At 41.4% G+C, this 18,946-nt stretch overlaps 3 protein-coding genes across 5 annotated transcripts; 2 read left to right on the plus strand and 1 right to left on the minus strand.

Annotated features, from left to right (window-relative positions):
* Window positions 1–3,784: 3,784 nt before the first annotated feature.
* Window positions 3,785–8,886, plus strand: LOC106658276 (SEC14-like protein 2). 2 transcript variants are annotated; one of them, XM_014380161.2, is made up of 9 exons: window positions 3,785–4,228; window positions 6,347–6,416; window positions 6,602–6,645; window positions 7,024–7,351; window positions 7,458–7,538; window positions 7,639–7,838; window positions 7,954–8,102; window positions 8,183–8,334; window positions 8,413–8,886. In XM_014380161.2, the coding sequence occupies exons 1-9, from the start codon at window positions 4,178–4,180 to the stop codon at window positions 8,523–8,525; spliced, it is 1,188 nt and encodes a 395-aa protein (XP_014235647.1). In that variant the 5' UTR covers window positions 3,785–4,177; the 3' UTR covers window positions 8,526–8,886. The 2 variants fall into 2 exon arrangements, with proteins under 2 accessions (XP_014235647.1, XP_023316618.1); XM_023460850.1 differs by lacking the exon at window positions 6,347–6,416.
* LOC106658277 (thioredoxin domain-containing protein 17-like) lies at window positions 8,673–9,970 on the minus strand. Its single transcript, XM_014380162.2, has 3 exons — window positions 9,345–9,970; window positions 9,154–9,235; window positions 8,673–9,067 (listed from the first exon to the last, which is right to left on the minus strand). The coding sequence occupies exons 1-3, from the start codon at window positions 9,484–9,486 to the stop codon at window positions 8,914–8,916; spliced, it is 378 nt and encodes a 125-aa protein (XP_014235648.1). The 5' UTR covers window positions 9,487–9,970; the 3' UTR covers window positions 8,673–8,913.
* A 963-nt stretch (window positions 9,971–10,933) lies between these two features.
* Window positions 10,934–16,975, plus strand: LOC106658281 (ribosomal protein S6 kinase beta-1-like). Of its 2 annotated transcripts, none has more exons than XM_014380168.2 (13): window positions 10,934–10,965; window positions 11,728–11,936; window positions 12,337–12,377; window positions 12,474–12,648; window positions 12,723–12,806; window positions 12,873–13,006; window positions 13,078–13,140; window positions 13,214–13,342; window positions 13,415–13,505; window positions 13,574–13,690; window positions 13,766–14,005; window positions 14,072–14,226; window positions 14,319–16,975. In XM_014380168.2, the coding sequence occupies exons 2-13, from the start codon at window positions 11,850–11,852 to the stop codon at window positions 14,371–14,373; spliced, it is 1,371 nt and encodes a 456-aa protein (XP_014235654.1). In that variant the 5' UTR covers window positions 10,934–10,965; window positions 11,728–11,849; the 3' UTR covers window positions 14,374–16,975. The 2 variants fall into 2 exon arrangements, with proteins under 2 accessions (XP_014235654.1, XP_014235653.1); XM_014380167.2 differs by lacking the exon at window positions 10,934–10,965 and adding an exon at window positions 10,972–11,652.
* Window positions 16,976–18,946: the final 1,971 nt, after the last annotated feature.

The following is an 18,946-nucleotide window of genomic DNA, read 5'->3' on the forward strand; positions in this document are numbered from 1 at the left end:
TGTCGTTTTCTATGCGTTACTTGACCTCGATCGACTTGACAGTTATCGAGAAATATTTGAAACATCGATTAAAGCTTACTCATTTGCTGCACGTGCCTCCTACACTACTGCGTACATTCAACGTATACATCGACACATTATATAGTTAAGACTAAGCTTTTTGCATGATATAAGATTGTCTTGCACTGATTAGCGCTCTAGGTGTTTGTAAGGGTTGCAAGCTCTGATTTCAATATACTTTCTACTTCGAAAAGCTCGCATGTATTAATAATTTTTGTTGAACGATGCACTGTATTATCAGCCACGAGTTTAAAAAGATCGTCAGGACGTACGGGTCGAGAAATTATCAAGTCGCGATTACAATGCGAGGATAATATGTAACGAGTCAATAGCCGGCACAATTATACGCGTAATAATCTGCGCGCGGGTAATAATAGAATCGAGTTGGCGATGACTGTACGCGTACAGTTAGCAAGCTCCTATCTATTACGAAGTAAGTATCCAAGCTCTCTTGTACTCCATCTTGTGGCTTACGACTTGATTATAGGAAGAGGATCCCGCGCGAGTACGACCGCGCGCGCGACAAATTTTGCCTCGTAACTTCCTGCTCTTGACAAAATTTTCAATCCTCGGCGGCTTTGTATATTGTTTACTATAGAGGCGTTTGATGCCGACAACGTATTACCATAATAAACCAGATGAGACGTAAGATGGATTCAATTTAGACGTTGTAAGCTGTGTACTGCTTGAAAATCAATAAGCCGGAGTGTTCGAGAACGTATTTAGAGAGAACGAAAGAGAGAGAGAGAAAAGGGGATTTAATTGAGTAAACTCGTGGAAAATTTTCAACTTTCTGCTGTAATGTCCAGGCATAGGTAGACACACACACACACACACACACACACACGAGCATAGGTATATAGTAATATACGCGAGTTGCACGCAGGGTGTCTCTTAGGTTTAATATTATACACCGCAGGATCGCGCGCGAGTGAAAGGAGACTGCAGCAGCAGGCCGAGTCGAGGATCTCGTACATATACCTCGCGCGATTACAGTGCACTGCACAGGCCGCGTCTCTCTCGCAAAGTTAGCCGCAGCAATCCGTAATGTGGGATAAATCGTATTACGCGTGCACTTTATACGCAGAGCCCCGCGTACATATAAAAGTATGCGAATCGAGCTGCAACACAAGCGCACACACGCATTCGCGGAATGTCGAAAGCGATTTGTCCGGACGTACACTGTATAAGTATACATAAGCGCGGCTATTTTTCGCGCGGGCGCTACAAATGAATTATAAGTTGATTAGATGTGTAGTATGCAGGTGCCACGCGCGTATGCCTATTATTAATAAGCTCTCGTTGAAACATATGTGCGATTGAAGGAGGAGGGGCACACGTACAATTGCGCTGGGCCGTTATTTAATAATGCGCGATTGCAGCGCGATACGAGCCTATTGCCAAATGACCCGAACTCTCGAGAGCGAGAGCAAATATACGCGCCTGTCCGCGCGCACGCGTGGCTAAAAAAGCGTAGCTTATCTAGTTAATAAGCGTTTCATACTCGTAGCCGTGTAATATATGGAAAAGCTACGCAGTTGAAATCATAATTGCGATATCTAGCGCGCGATCGCCTGCAATACATATAGACTCTCGTATAGAGTGCTACAAGGATATCGTACTAATATAATATTATATTATTGAATGCGTACAATAAAAGAGTCGGGGAAAGGTGCGGGCGCGTGAGCAGGTGTTTTCGGCCGTAGCGATAACGGATGAGTGCGTCCGCGGACCAACCGTGTGTCTATATTCATGTAAGCTTGGCTAATCTCGATGTTGTATGTGCGCATAGAGAGCAGCGCCTTTACAATACATATAACTGCGCGCGTTCACCTTTCGCAATTTTTATACTCGTGCTCGCGAGCTAAGCAGACGAGAGCAGCAGCAGCAGCAGCAGCAGCAACGCAGCGGTGGGCTGCATCAGAGCATCGCAGTTAGATGTAATCGGCACTAGGTACAGTACATAATAAGACTTTCTCGTTGGCGCCTCATGCTCGCGACGCGGAAAATCTGCTCTACATGCACACGCCGAGCTTCGAGATCTGCTCGCACAGATCGGTATCGATACGTGGGCGCTTACTGATTTATTCGGCGCTATTATTACCGATGCATTCGAGTGGGGCCACTGGACTGGTAGATGGATATAATAATATCGTCGAGCGTGTATACGTACGTGCGTCCGTTGCGCAAACAATGAGAAACTCACAGACACACACGCAGACAGAGGCGCGTGCAGGCATTTTCACCTATATATACCTACTATCCCCGATCTGCAAGGACAAACGACCGCCGCGAGAGCTCTTAACTACGACAACTTTCGCCGATTGCTGCGCTGCGCTACCGCTGCCGCTGCTACTCACGCGCTGTTGGTAATATTGTATATCCGCGCGCGGGATATATCGCAGCAAGTGCGAAACTTTAATAGCAACGATTCGCACATGTACTTTTGGCAGCAGCTGCTATTACCTTTTCCTTTTTTCTTTTTTCTCTCTTTTTTTCGCGAGCAAATTTCGATCGAGAGAGAAAGAGAAGTTTCTTTTCTCACGCGCGCAACGCTCGCTACATGATTATATTCCTATAATTGTGAACGCGTTTCGGGGGAGACATTAACATCGATATTTAAAGAACACGATTCGAAAGGCTGATCGCTCGACGACAATGCCTGATTTTTTTTCTTCCTCTTTGCTTTTCATTTTATTTGCATCTTCAAGGACTCCAAGACTGGCTGGCTGCGTGGTAGCAGTAACCGCAGTATAGTAGTAGTAGCAATTCGTATACGTATACGACATAGTCGTAGTAATCGTCGTAGTCGTCTTCGTCCAATCATTATGCATAAATTATATACGTCCGCGTATGTATATTCGCGTAGGAGCAGCAAAGCAAAAAAACTGCACGAATATCTATCTATAAACGTTGTACCGGCTTGGGTATCGAGTCGAGTGGCGCAGTTTTATACGTTGATCGTATCAAAACGAACTACTTTGCGTACGATAACGTTAGCATGACACTGGTGTATTCTATTGTGTATAGTATATCGATGCTCGCGACGAGCGCACCCGCATGATAATATACGTACGAAAATGAGCGACGCAGCTCGCCACGATCGACCGTAATTATTTGCTCGGCGTGCAACGAGACAATGACTCTGCTCGATTGGACACCGTGTGTGTCGCGAACTGCTCGGGCTCCTCTTTTTTTTCTTCTTTTTCTTCATTTTATAATAACGCGAGAGGCGCTCTTGACTCATCACGGAAGAATCCTCTCTCTCTCTTGCGCGCCGGTGATAGCTCGACCATGGAGGACCATTTGCATACATATACGTATAAAAATACGAAAGTGTTGTAATACCGATCGTCCTTGAAATTCGATGCACCGAAAAGCACGAAAACTTATGTATATCGCATGCTACGGAGCCAGGCTCGGATGTAGCCATTGCCGCATGAAAAGGCAGAGAAAGAGAAAAATACACGAGGTAGTTAGATTGGGCTGCGCGTCGATCTAAGGCTATCTCTTTTCTCGAAAACGACGTTCGAGTTGGTGTTGGTGGTGGTGGTGCAGCAGAGGCCGCGGCGCAATCGGACTCGCGGAAGGTGCAAAAGCAACAGAGATTGGAGCTGCTCGCCGCCGCGGAGAGTCTTTTGGGGGCCCCGAGGAGGGAGAACAGCAGCAGCAGCAGCGACGGTACCTCTGTGTATAATATATAATATTATTATACGCGGCCAGCCAATTCGTGTGTACACTTGGGCAAACGTCTCTCGGACAGTGTGCTCGAGCTCCTCGGTTAAACGTATCTCCTCGATAAATAGGTAGTGAGCGCGAGGCGATCGGCGTGCGCGTGTGTTGTTGCTGCTGCTGCTGCTGTTTATACCTCTGCCTGCCTGTGCTGTAGTGTGCTGTGCACGCGACTCGCGAAAAAGAAAGAGAGATAGAGTGAGTGAGAGAGAGAGGCACTGCTACCAGTCGCTGATCGGCCATCCAAGCTGTCGGACACTTGGACAGCACTCCTCCAGCCTCTACCGAGAGACGCGATTTTTTCCCCGATTTAATACGAGCGCGCAAGCTTGTTTTGTTTACATCGACTTTGAGAGCAATCACGGCTCTTTGATACACCGTTAAGATGACGCCTTCGTTGCAGTTAGCCGACGATCAGCGCTTCGCCCTTATGAAGGTACGTCGTTTTGCATACCGATCGATATACCGATCTCTTCTCGATGTCTGTATTCGTTACCGAACGTAACTCGATAAGTCCGATACATATACCGAGTTTTGTTGCTTTGTTTATCCGTAATGAGTGCAGGCGCTCGAGCGTGAACCGCAAGATTCACGAACGAAAATTCATTTAAGTACGAATGTAATATGTCAAAATTACGCGTCGCGAGTATATTGTATATACTTATTTCAATTCGATGATCGATTCGTGATCGCGCAAACATAAACAGGTGTATAAGACTGTTGCAATCGATAATCCACGCTCGGAATTATGATACATTATTTTATGCTTATAATGTCCGATCGTGACAAACACAAACACACACATACACACACATTCACAAACACACGCGCACACTTTCACGCGTCGCAAAGCAGTCGCAGTTGCAAAAGATATATTATACGTCCACGCGTTTGGTGTGTGCATGTGCGGCAATCACCGACACACATGCTTCCAAAGAAAGAAGAAAAAACAGAGCTACGAAAAACTAGTCTTGCGAACGCGGTATCTATATGATATACGAAATCACGGTGCAACGGTGCGCGACTACTTTTCTGCTGTTACTGTTGCTGCTGCTGCTGTTCTCGCTCCCGCATTCGCTTCTCTTTTTTTTTTTTTCGTTGGCCGAATCAAGTTTTGCACGCATGATACGACCTACTTTGCGTGACGTAACGGTGGGGCACCTATACAAATACGCTCGAGTACTCACACACTTGCGCACGCACTTAAATGTATAAATTGGCCGGTTTTCTTCCACGCATAATCAGCGATTTATTCGCGATCAGCGAAATTTTTATCGGTTATTCGCGCGCATCAATCTCGAGACTGCAACGCTGCTCTGTTAAGTAGTAGCCTTACTGCGCGCGCGACGATTCAAGCGTGTAGAGCTCTTTAACTCCCGTCTTCGTGCTGCGGTGAATCTCTACCCCGCGCGATTGCCATAATAATCACGAGTTTATCTCGTGTTTTATTATATTAATAATGCGCATTGCACGTTTGCAGAATGTTTATTAATCAGCCTCGGGTCGATGCAACGAAACGTTAATAAACATTTGTAAATATGCGCTGCCGCTGCCGTTAATGGGCCCATATCTATGCGTAAATTGCACCCCGCGATAGATATATGGTTTTGAGCCGCGGCAATAGACGGAATATATCGAGAAATCCGATCGATTGCGTCAGTACGCAGGTATATAAGGCAGGCTCGTGTGTGCGCGCGCGGGGCCAGGCCAGACACCAACAGCAGCAACAGCAGCAGCAGCAGCTCCGTTCGCCACTCAAAATTCACGCAATTCGCCTTGTATTATTGCCCGCTTTATAAAAGCCAGAGAGAGAAAGAGCCGAGATATCCTTGCACGAGCGCGTTTCCAGTTTTCGTATCACCCATGTACATGGCTTTTTTTCCTTTTTACTACGTCACAACAGCACGCGAGATTATGATGCTTTTTACTTTTATTTTTTATCCTCCTTTTCATTTTTTTTTATCATTATTATGCGAGTGCTTGGGCGTGCTTTCTTTCTCGCCTTTTTTTTTAAATATGATACATTAAAGCCCGCGACTCGAGAGTCTCGCAGCTGCATACACGACGATCGACGATCAATAGCCTTGTGCCATTTTAGCCGAAGCGTCGTCGTCTGTTTGTTTTATCAATTAAGTATCCTGCACACATGTACACAATATATAATATACATACAAACAAGCCTCAATCTATGCAGCAACTCCAGTGGCTGCAACGGCCACATACGATGGTCAATATATCCCATGCGAGTGCAATCAACGCAAATGACCGAATAAATCGGTTGCAAGCGTTCCTTCGCTCGCTCTCGCTCTCTCGCGCCGCGCGAGTATGAAATTGAATTGCTCAATGTACACATGTACTATGTGTATACGGCACGCGGACTTCTCGAATAAAAAAAAAAGAGAGAGAGAGAGAGAGAGAGAAGGCACACAAAAAAGAACCAAGCCAAATGCACGTGGACGCGTTTTTCGTCTGGCGCGCGTATTATTACACATATGATCGGCTTGCGACGATATTTAACTTATTACCTTTTTTTGTTGTTGTTGCTCTGTCGCAGTTTCGCAGAAGCGTTCAAGATGTCATTCAGCCAGGCCATGACGATCAATTTCTGCTAAGGTGGTTGCGAGGTGATTATAATAGACAACAATAATATCATCATCGTACGGCATGGGGACAGTATCGTTTTGCGTGTGCCTAATAGGACTTTAATTGATCTCGAGCAGCGACTCGACGCTCTGCCTTCTTTTTTTACTTAGCACCTGGTTTTTGTTTAATTTCTATTGTATAATCGCTCCTTGTCCGTCTTTTGCAGCTAGAAAATGGGACCCGACCGAAGCCGAAAAAATGCTGAGAAACGTAAGTATAACGATCGATTCACCTTTTTTTTTACCGATCGAAGCGATCGATCTCCCTGCGACGACGAAATCGATACAGTCGTACCGATCAATGCCGATTAATGCCGCGATGCGTTTGTGCGTGCGCTATGGAATTAGCTGGAGTAAAGATGAGTAAACACAGTTCGCAAGTGCCCAGCTCAATGTGTACATAGTATATGCGAAAGTATGTATGCGCGCGTGTGTACACATGAGGTCAGCAGCATTGGCGAGCCGTGAAAGTTGTTCGCGCGCGCGCCTACAGCCCCTATTGCATTATATACCTACGCGCGATACGGCAACGATATATCTATATAGCCAAGTGGAAACGTCCTAATGATATACGTACGCGCAAACTTAGTCGCTGGACTGGAGGAAACGCTGGGAGGTCGACAAGCTCGCCGACTGGGAGATACCGCCGATGCTGATAGACTATCTGCCGCACGGCCTGAGCGGCTACGACAAGGACGGCGCCCCGGTCATCATCGTGCCCTTCGCCGGCCTCGATCTCTACGGCATCCTGCACGTGGTGAGCAAGCGCGAGATGATCAAGACGACGGTCAAGCTGCTGGAGAACTACCTGCGCATCTGCCGCGAGCAGAGCGAGAAGCACGGACGCGACGCCAGCCAGTGCACCGTCATCTTTGACATGGAGAACTTCAATCTGCGACAGTACATGTGGCGGCCTGGTAAATATGCAGCTCGCGGCGACGATCGTTTATAATACGTGATCTAATGACGATGCGCGCGATGACCGATTTTTAAATCTATTTTTTTTTTTTTTTTTTTCGACAGCTGGAGAAGTCGTCATTACCCTGATCCAAATGTACGAGGCCAACTATCCGGAAATCCTCAAAGTCTGCTACATCATTAACGGTAATGAAATCAATCGCTTTGCGTTCGTATATCACGATTGATCCCAATCGATCGGAGAGAAAGAGACTATTAATGATTTTACCCTTTTACCATTATGAAGCTCCCAAGGTCTTCGCATTTGCCTTCTCCATTGCCAAGAAGTTCATGAACGAGTACACCATATCCAAGATCCAGATCTACAAGGCCGATCCACCCAAGTGGAAGGCCGCCTTGCGCCAGGTCATACCCGAGGACCAGCTTCCGGTGCACTTCGGTGGTTCTCTCAAGGATCCCGACGGCAATACTCGACTCGCCTCCAAGGTAACGATCGCTCACTCGCGTATCGAGATAGCTCGTTATGCACACTCTCTCTTGGCTCTTATCTAATTGTCGTCGACTTTCGATTCTCCTTCTCCTCCGACTTGGATCGACGCAGATCTGCCAAGGTGGAAAGGTGCCGAAATCCATGTACGTCAACAAGAACGACAAGGACAAGGGCGAAAATGAGTTCACCACGGCCGTGATCAAGAAGAGCGACAAGCTCAAGATCGAGCTGCAGTCAACGGAGGTTGGATCTCTCCTGAGGTACGACTCTAAACCGCAACAACATTACACTTATAACTTACCAACTTATGCATACCAACTTATGCATACCAATGTTACAGCTGGGACTTCCGTTTGGAGGATCACGACATCAAGTTCGGAGTTTTTAGAAAAAACAACGACGGCACGCAGACCGAGATCAGTCCGATGAAAAAGATCAATGCTCAAAAACATCACGAAGTTGGTATCGTTACTTGCGAAGTTCTTGGAACCTGTGAGTACAATTACTGTCTCATTGAAAAATTGACTCATTTCTGGAGCTTGAATTAATAATTAATCTTCACTTTTTCAGATACCGTCGTTTTTGATAACTCTTACAGCTTCCTCAGGAACAAGAAAATCCAATACCTCGTGCAAATCGTACCCCCCACAACACTGGATGAGGCTAGCCTTACAAAAGCTTAATTGCCTCTTCGATTTGTACATACATTTACTATTCGCCAATCAAATTTTTCTTTTTACATTTATACCCGTATCCAGATTTGTGGCTTTCTAACCATTCTTATACTCCAATTGTCACTTTTCTACTGATAAATAACAAAGACGTGAAAATTTTGTACATAAAGCATGTATTTTTGCAATTTGTGGCATAGGATGTGTGATATACATATATAAATATATATATATCTTTTTACTTAGATAGAACAACTGTATGTAAATATAATTATTTTATGTGGTTATTGTATAATATCAACACTCTTAATGGCTTGAGATACTTAATGTAAACATGATTATAAAAATATTCATTTATATTTGCGACAAACTATTCAGAGCGTTAAACTGTCCTTTTAATTTAATCTTCGTCATTCAACAACAAACTAATGAGGGATGGATTTAACAAATGATCTCCTTCCAATCGTTTCTGCGTTCCCCATCTCACAAGTGTAGGTAAAACTTTCAACTGTGTTTTTGGGTTTGATCTGAAAGGACACTTTGGATCTTTCCAGCTATAAGAAAAAACACACACACACAGATATTTAAAGGTCACATATGGTAAATAATGAGGGGAAAAAACTATGACTAAAATACTTACAAAGATCTGTTTCCTACTTCAACAACAACATAATGAAAATTGTCAGGGGCAGCATCGAAGCCTCTCTCGATGTGGGGCTTGGCTAATTGAATAAAGATAAGAGACGATATTAATCACGGTCGTAAAGAGAATTTAATATCACACAACAATGGCCGTTGCCAGCAGAAGAAAAAGCACAAGTGGACACTTACCCACGACACAGTCGGGACACCAGCTCTCGCCAGATTCCAATTTCGATCCGGTGAATAAGACGAAGGTCGGCTTGTTGCTGTCCCAATTCTCGATGAACTCAAGGAAATTTTCGTAGCCCTCGATGTAGTGCCTCACGACCATTTTTGCCAGCAAAGAATGTGCCTTGATGCGTTTTTTCTGCTATATACACGATCGGTATATATTGTGGGTATGAGTAAGCGTTGAGACTCGAAGAGACGCTCTCAAAAGAGATACACAATCCAACACGCCGGGTGCGAAGTGTAAACTGCGAATGAACTCGAGAGCTCACCGGCGAATGTACACGATTTATATTATATATATCTATATTCGCTGTATGAATGACTTCACGTGGTTCCACGGGCTATAATATGCGATATATTCGAGATAAGATTATGATCCGAGTATAATGGCAATGACGAGGGCAATCACGTGGTTTAAAATGTATTTCGTTGGATATATAAAAGCAAATTTATATAAATACACGGCTCAGATTGAATGTCGAAGCTACACAGATGAGGCAGAAGATAGGCCTTCTTATCAGCTCGTTGTTTTCATATTACGGAGAGAGAAAGAGAGAGCAGAGGTGAGAGTCTGGCAAATTTGGTCTGCACTGCTATCTGCGGACTGCGGGGCGTATACAATAAGTACAGGCAGTGACGCCAACAACAAGTGTGCAAATTTCATTTCAAAAAGAAGCGCGAACCGTATGCTCGCCCATCTCTTTTTCGTCGCCACTGCCAATTAAAAATTGACAGACTGTTTTTCTCATTATACTTTTTATTTTAAAAAATTAAAAAAAAAAAAAAAATGGCAAATGTCGCATCTATTGACAAGACCGATCCGTCTGCTTGCGTCGTTGCATGCATTGCATCGAGTTGCTTTGCTACACTTCCAGACGACGATATTTTTACCGCTGCGTGTATAAAAGTTCCGCGATAGCCGAGCCATGTAAGGTATTTACGAAGCAAAAAAGCTAAAAGACAGAAAAAAAGCGACGATCACATTCTCTCTCTCGACTTACGTAAATTATCACTCAATAGTAGCATATACGTTTCAGAAGATCGCGGAAACGAGCTATATGAGACACATCGTCAGCCCCCCTCGATAAGTACGACGCTGCTTTAATTTATACACATTATAAGAGCAACAGAGATGGAAAAAAGACGTCGCGGCTCGCGCGATTATAATGCTCCATTCAATACACGCGTCAGAGACAGGCGCCGCTGTGGAGTGCTATGCACGAGAAAGAGAGAGATGCCAATGGTAGTAATATTCCGTAACAACACGCCACACTATTGCGCTCTTATGTGTGCATGTATAGGCAATGTGTGCGCGTGCATAGTGTGTAGGTACATATAAACATCTATAGGTATATAGCCGTGACAGTATATTCGCAGGCTGCATATCTGAATCACGCGGTGCGTCGTGACGACGCTAGTTTAAAGCGTCCGCGAATCACCAGACGTAGTACATCATCGCATGTATATTGTACCGTACGTACTTCGGGGGTCGCGTACATAAAATACCTCGGCGCAGTCGCTACATGCTTATATGAGCATATGTATCGGCCGAGTATTCGCCTACACATCATAACAGCTTGTGCGCGCTACTGCTTATGTTCCATAATATATAAGTATAAGAGAACACACACGCGCGTATAGAGCAGCGCGAGAGAATATAGTAGAAGAGAGACATATTGCGACGATTCCGGATAGCAAAGTAGCATCCGTATAGAGTCCCGATCTGCTCGACTGCAATTGTTTCTCGCGGTGGACTGTCGAATTCTCTCTCTGTTATTGTGTCAGTGTGCCAGGTGTATGCAGCATTAAATAGACTCCGATACTAGACAGCATTTTGTATACATACAGCGATTTTACGTCAAGGCGAGTCGCGCGCGATTACAACTCGTTCAACGAGCAAAATTTATCCCCGTTTTTTACACGTAAACGTTTGAAAAAAGATAAGCCGAGAGAGAGAGAGTTGAACTTTTGCTTTTTTTCTTTTTTTTTGATCGAATCGAAGCCGCGACAAGGGAGAGAGATATATTCACGCGTAATATATACAGCATATAACAGCGTCGCGCGAGCCTCGAGTTGAGCTGCTGCTACTGCTGCTGAGTGCTGCTGTTAGTTGCTACTGCTATACTGCCTAGTGTCTGCCCTGCTGCTTATAAGCCTGCGACACATTGCGTATTTGGAAATTAGAGAGCTACTCTTGGTGCTTCGAGAATCCGATCATCGCACAGTTTGCAACTTTATAAACTCATCACGAGAACTGCTACAATTCGTGCGTGTGTCTTTACTGCGTTTCACTCACTCTCTTTCTCTCTCTATCTCTTTCTTTCGCTCTTTCTACATCTAGAATAGAAGGAGAGTAGCATTGGCACGATAGACATTCGCGTTGCGGAGGAGAGACTCCACTTCACGCGCTCAGTGTATTCGCAGATTACGCGCATTCAATCAAAAAAAGATTCGTCCGCGAGCATGGCGGCCGTCTTCGATATCGAGCTCCACGACGTCGACCAGGAGCAGCACGAAGACTCCGAGGACGACGCCATCGAGATAGGCGAGGTAAGACGCGCTTACTCTCTGCTACTTCTTGTGCTGTCCATGCACCACACGCTGCAGCACGTCGTGTTATATACGCTACCTTGTCATGCTATATGAAAATGAGACACAGATAGAGACGATTCAATGTCGTGTGCTCATTTTTATGTCGATATATGCACACGCTGCTACTGCTGCTGCCTTTTTTCTCATATGCTCGGCAATGTCCGATTGATCAGATGAAAAATAAAATGAATTGAAAATATTGATGACTGCATGTCAAGATTCATGAGCGTCAATAACCCTCTGGACCGCGTGTGTTTACGTGTCCGTGAGCAATAATAGTAGCGTGTGTACCTGCAGCCCTACTGTATAAGCACTCCCACGCTCAACTTGTTGTTCACTTGTTTTTCTCTCGATTCAGGAGGGCTACGATGATAATCCCGATGTCAATCGAATTATCGAGTGAGTATATATCATAATATGCGACATATACGACCTGTCCGATTTTACCGTCGAGCCATATAGCTACTGTTGTATTTTTATCATTTTCAACCTCAGAACCGAAGATGTTGAAACCGTGGCTATATCGGAACAGAACGTCAACGGAGGCCGCGAACGAGCTGGACCCGAGGACTTTGAATTATGTAAAGTCATTGGCAAAGGTGGCTATGGCAAAGTCTTTCAAGTACGCAAGACAACTGGCAATGACAGGGGCACCATATTTGCCATGAAAGTGCGTTACAGCTGCTTTAACCATTACCCATTGCTTTTTGACAGTTCGCAATTTTGATTCCCATGCTTTTGCAGGTTTTGCGCAAGGCATCCATTATACGTAATCAAAAAGATACTGCTCACACCAAAGCTGAAAGGAATATATTGGAAGCTGTCAAGGTATAATTCATTTCTGAGATTAATACTTGTGTGGCTAAGTCATTAACATGCTTTTATATTTTGTAGCATCCTTTTATTGTGGATTTAATCTACGCCTTTCAAACTGGTGGTAAATTATACTTAATTCTTGAATACATGTGTGGAGGAGAGCTCTTCCACCATTTGAATGATGAAGGAGTATTCTTAGAGGATACAGCTTGGTAAATAAAAACTATATTAATGTCTCATTTGAAAAAACATTGAAAATTTCTAATCTTTTATAAATATTTAGTTTTTACTTGTGTGAAATAATATTGGCATTGCAACATCTTCATTTGCAAGGAATAATCTATAGGTATGTAAAAGATAGTAGAATAATACATTTTATTGTTGTACTTCATCAATACTCAACATCATATAATTAACAGAGACTTGAAACCAGAAAACATATTGCTGGATGCAGAAGGTCACATTAAGTTAACTGATTTTGGTCTTTGCAAGGAACATGTAAAAGAAGGAACTGTTACACATACTTTCTGTGGTACTATTGAATATATGTAAGTATTGACTTCTAAATAAAAATACAAAATTATTTAAAATGAATATTCATTGAAAAATTAACTTTATAGGGCTCCAGAAATTTTAACAAGGAGTGGTCATGGAAAAGCAGTAGACTGGTGGAGTCTTGGTACTCTCTTGTATGACATGCTAACAGGATCTGTATGTATAATCTGTTTTATTTAATAGTCTAGTAATTAAAAATGTTTTTACAATTATATTTTTTGCAGCCTCCGTTCACATCTAACAATAGAAAAATAACCATTGAAAAAATTTTAAAAAGCAAAGTTTTCTTACCACAATTTCTTACTCCCGATGCTCGAGATCTTCTCAGAAAATTATTGAAGGTTTGCTCGTTTTTCTATAAATTAAATTAATAAAACTGGAATTGTAAAAATACTTGGATTTTTTAAAATTTTTAGAGACAAGTTCCTCACAGATTAGGCTCAGCCCCATCTGATGCTGAACAAATAAAGAGTCATCCATTTTTCAAGCATATCCATTGGGATGATGTTATATCACGTAAACTAGTGCCTCCATTTAAACCAACTTTAACAAGTGAAGATGATGTCTCACAATTTGACAAAAGGTTCACTACAACATTACCTATTGATTCACCAGCTGAATGCACTTTGAGCGAATCAGCTAATCAAGTTTTTCAAGTAAGTTTGTTTCTAGTTTTGTAAATGAAAGTAGACAAATTAATACAATAAACTCTTCATTTCAAGGGATTCACATATGTAGCTCCAAGTATTTTAGAAGACAATTTTAAACCAAGAGTAATTGATGGTAGAAATTCCCGAAAAATAAGTATGGGAGAATTTACATTAGTAAGTAGTAATAACTATCCAGCCCCACAAATCACACAAGTACCAAACAACAGGTGAGTTTATGATTCCAGTGATTAACAAAGAATCCAATCAGTTTCTACTTGATTCATTACTTTATTCTGACCTTTACTTGGTAAATTTCCAGGCATAATGGCGTTGAGCAAAGTATAGAAGATACAGAAATGATCGAAATAGGATAAACTCTACTGAAAGATTAGAGTAAAATATAATCAAGCTGTTGGATTATTGCATGGTTTTGGTCAATTTTTCAATAAATAATTTAGTCGATTAAGGCTCACAATGATATAGAAAACTAATCAACTGCATTTGTACAATACGCATAAAAATTCACAATTATCCAATGGCATGATATAGATAATTCTTTTAGATAGAAAACTGTACCTCATGAAAATTCATAAGTTGATCTTTTTATTTTTCAAAAGCAGTTTTTGAAAATAATGAATTTTACTGAGTATGTGGACGTATTATGTACATGAAATTATGTCCATACTAATCTTCAGATGTAATCACTTATGTAGAAGGTACAAATAGGTTCAACAGTTCAACATTTGCTGGTATGCTTCAGTTTGATTTTTTCTTACAAATTATTTATTTTTTATAAGAATTATACGAGAAACTATGCATATTATGCCCCATGATAGTTATTTTATATTTTTTGATTTTAAACATTTGATTTTTTATTTTTTAACTTTTTCAAAAACTTATGAATGTTGCAAACAAATAATTACGTAACAACAACAATTTATTACATAAATCAATAAATTGTTACCGTGACTGAAGCAATGAATAAAAATAGAACTTGAAACAAGATTTTACTTATTGAATTGAAAACGTATTGTTGTCAGGCAATTTTTGAAATAAGTTGAGATATACTTTTTTATTTGTAAGTCAAACTATACGTAGAAAAGTGTAAAAGTTAATAATTATTTAATGGTATCTGATTACAAAATGGTGCACAAACATATTCGAATGCAAAATTATAAATTTTTTATTTTGAGTATGTTTTTGAAATTTATGTATGTGCCAATATCATGTTCACTATCCAAGCAGGGCTAGATTAGTCTGACTTGAAGTTTTAAAATCGAGTTCTGACAATATGTATGATTACACTTGATTTATATACCTACAATTGAATAACGATGTTTCTATTTACTTTCAAAAAGTACATTTTTAACTCGTTTTTTGGTTGCTATGTTTACTAGATAAAATTTTATACAGTCAAGTGTTATTGCTGTGTATGCATACAAAGCACATAGTATAATTATGAAAATCGGGGCCTTTAACTGTATTCAAACTTTAGATGACTAAAAGTTATTACTGTTTCAATCTCCATACTGCAACTCACATGAAGAAATGGGAGTTTTCAATTTTAATATGGTTGTATCAAAAAAAACTCGCACATATATTATTAAGATTATTATGTACTCAGTATGGAAGTTTTTGAAATTTATAAATACCAATTTCGACGAAAAAAATTTTGTGTGTATCATAAGCATTTTGATAAAATCCTTATTAGTAAAATCAACATAAAACCGAATGAAAATTCGATCTTATCTGATGTATAATGTATTTGTATGCATTTGCATACGAAAATGCATAAAAAATAGCTTGAAGTGTAAATTGATCATATGCGTAAATAGAATAAGAAACATATAGGAAAAGTACTTGTATGGGATATACGAACTTATAAGTTAATTTCAGATTAAAGTTAGATTGATTTTCCTTTTTGTTTAGCAATATATATATTTGAGTAATATATATATTATCCGTTATCATTGATAGCACGTAGCGCGTCATTTCAAGATGGCCATTATAACGAAATGCAATTTGTGCAAGTCCAATGTGTTCAATATGAAAAAAATCACTGCTCGCTATAAGAAATTCCACGAAGACCCGACGAATTATATATACCGAAAGACTAAAAAAAAGTCTGAATCAAATATACATTACGAGCAGCAACAAGTAGCAGTAGCGTAAACAGTTTTCTAATCTGTTGTTGCGTCATTTAATAAGCAAATATAGAACCAAAGTGTGCATTAGAATAAAAAAAAGACTCGCTCATAATATATATGTAATACCGATTGACTAGACATTACCGATGAAAAGCAAACATTCATTTTTAAGAGTGCGTGCTTACGCCGCAGCCGGGTGCGTATTCTTTTAAAATAGCGATCTGCAGTAAGTAAAAGTCAACATATTTGTAATATTGCCGCACGATGCTTTGCAAAGGTATCGATAATAAACGAAAAATGAAAAATAAACAAAATTATAAATGAAACTGCCAAAGTGTTCACGAGCGTAACGACGTAAAAAGAAAATGATAGAAAAAAAAGGAAAAAAAATATCGACTTTAAAATTATTGTTTTAAGCTCCTGTAACGTGTACTGCTGCACTTGACGCGCAAAAATAAACTATCGTGCGGAACATGAAGATTTTGCGGCGACTTTTCGTCCCTCTCTCTCTCTCACGAGAATAATAACTCCCATCCTATATAGCAGTTGTGAGGCGATCAATGACTTATTATCATTAATTATCATTATTATTGATGTGTTGTGTTTCTTTTTTTTCAATTCTTGCGTGCGCGACGACGAGCGTCCGACGTACATTTATACATACGCAAACTTACACACCCACTAAGGCAAGAAAATGTTGTTTCTCTCGGTGCGCTCTGACGCGCGTCGTCATATCATGTATTAACGTGCTGTAAATTCGAGAAAGAAAAAAAACAATAATATAATACATTCAATGATATGAACAGAAAATATAAAATATGAAAGTATATCAATTTGTCGAAAGATTTATTTCATCTTCCCTCTTCTTGAGTCATAAAATTTTCACTAGCTATAAATAATCAATGAATAACGTCTCGTTCCTTCTCCCTCTTTCTTGCCTCATTCAGCGAGGATCTCTCACGCGCGTTTAAATTTTGCGCGCAAATTTTGGCGCGTTGTAGTGTCACCGTGAGGCGCAAGATGTGTGCGTGTATCACGCGAAAGGTAAAAACGTCGACGACGACAACAACAACGATGAACCGCTCGCGCGCGCGGAAAACCGCGAAGCAGATGAGTCATTGCGCTCGTACACGATACAACGCACACTAGCAAAGCTATAGCAAAGAAGATAGACACGTATAGAAGCCCAGAGCTTAACTAAAAATTGAGGCTGGCTCATATGATACCAAAACCAACTTCAAGGGGGCGCGGCGAGCAACCTAAGCCTGTAATGTATAACCAACATTTAGTCTCTTAGTTACCAAAGTCTTCGTGGTCGAGTGGTCAAGCGCTCGGCTTCGTCTTTTGCGTCGAGCGGTCGGGCCTTGGTTCAATCCCTGGCCGCAGATATTTTTTTTTACATTTTTTTCTCAAATTACAAAGAATAAAGTAAGGATTTAGCTTCTAGCTAATATTGCTTATAAAATTAAAAATACTCTGATAAATTTATTTATTAAGGGTTTTTTTTAAATGTGAAAAATAATAATCAAGCGATACGGTCCATTTAAAATTGGAGTCCGAGATATTTTCATAAAAAAGAAACTTCATTTAACGAAATTGACACGAAATTTTTTTTCGAGGCGTCTAAATATACATTAATTTAATTTAATTTGCGTTTGAATTAAATGTGATTTTTTATTTTTTTGTAGAAAAAAGAACATGAAAAAAAACGTTTGATTATCAATGCAATTTTAATTTTACGACCAATATGAGCTAAAAACGAAATCCTTACTTTATTCTTTGTAATTTGAGAAAAAAATGTAAAAAAAAATATCTGCGGCCTGGGATTGAACCAAGGCCCGACCGCTCGACGCAAAAGACGAAGCCGAGCGCTTGACCACTCGACCACGAAGACTTTGGTAACTAAGGGACTAAATGTTGGTTATACATTACAGGCTTAGGTTGCTCGCCGCGCCCCCTTGAAGTTGGTTTTGGTACCATATGAGCCAGCCTCAATCGCGCCTATAGTTCTGTGCTTCTATACGTGTCTATCTTCTTTGGCTGTAGGTACGAGCCACCCGAGTCCGCAGCGCCTCTAACGCGCGCGTATTTATGCACACTCTATAAGACACGGACGAGCATCGTGTAATAGTGTGCGACTTTTTGCGCACCGCACATCGCAGCCGCGAGTTACCCCGCGTCATCCAAAGAGCCGCGCTACATGGATATTGGGTGAGAAACTCGCGATATGCCTATTGTATTGTCGCAGTAGTGTCGTCGGAGCTCGACGCGACAGTCAACGAGTCGTCGAACGAATGCGCGAATCTTTCGGCCATTTTGTGAGTGTGTGCTGCACACTTCGCACATTGTCTTTCTCTCTTCTCCTCGTGTGCTTCGTCTCGCGCGCGCGCGCGCGCACACCCCGCAGTCAGTGAGGCCACTACATTAGCAATAACATGTACCTATACGCGGATCCGAGAGTCGGGGGAAAACAGAGTGTAAATACATGTAACGTATAAGGAGCAAGTATTTGGAACGGCACTCGACGCGATCGACGCATTACCTACAATAAAACGCGATTTCATACGAGCGTTGACTGCGCCTATTATAACGCACACCACGCAGCGCATAAGATACATATATAACTGTATAACTCCGTTTTAAGCCGAGGAGCGATATATAGTCGTTCTCTTATGCATGTAACGAGCAAGCTCGACTCTTGGTGATTTTCTATTTTAAAAACACCTATATCCGACGCGAGACTAGACGTATGAACACACAGACACGCGAGTATAGGTGCGCTAGATAGAGAGAGAGAGAG

This window comes from Trichogramma pretiosum, unplaced genomic scaffold, assembly GCF_000599845.2.
Source record: "Trichogramma pretiosum strain Unisexual culture from Peru unplaced genomic scaffold, Tpre_2.0 scaffold6, whole genome shotgun sequence".
Taxonomy (NCBI): domain Eukaryota; kingdom Metazoa; phylum Arthropoda; class Insecta; order Hymenoptera; family Trichogrammatidae; genus Trichogramma; species Trichogramma pretiosum.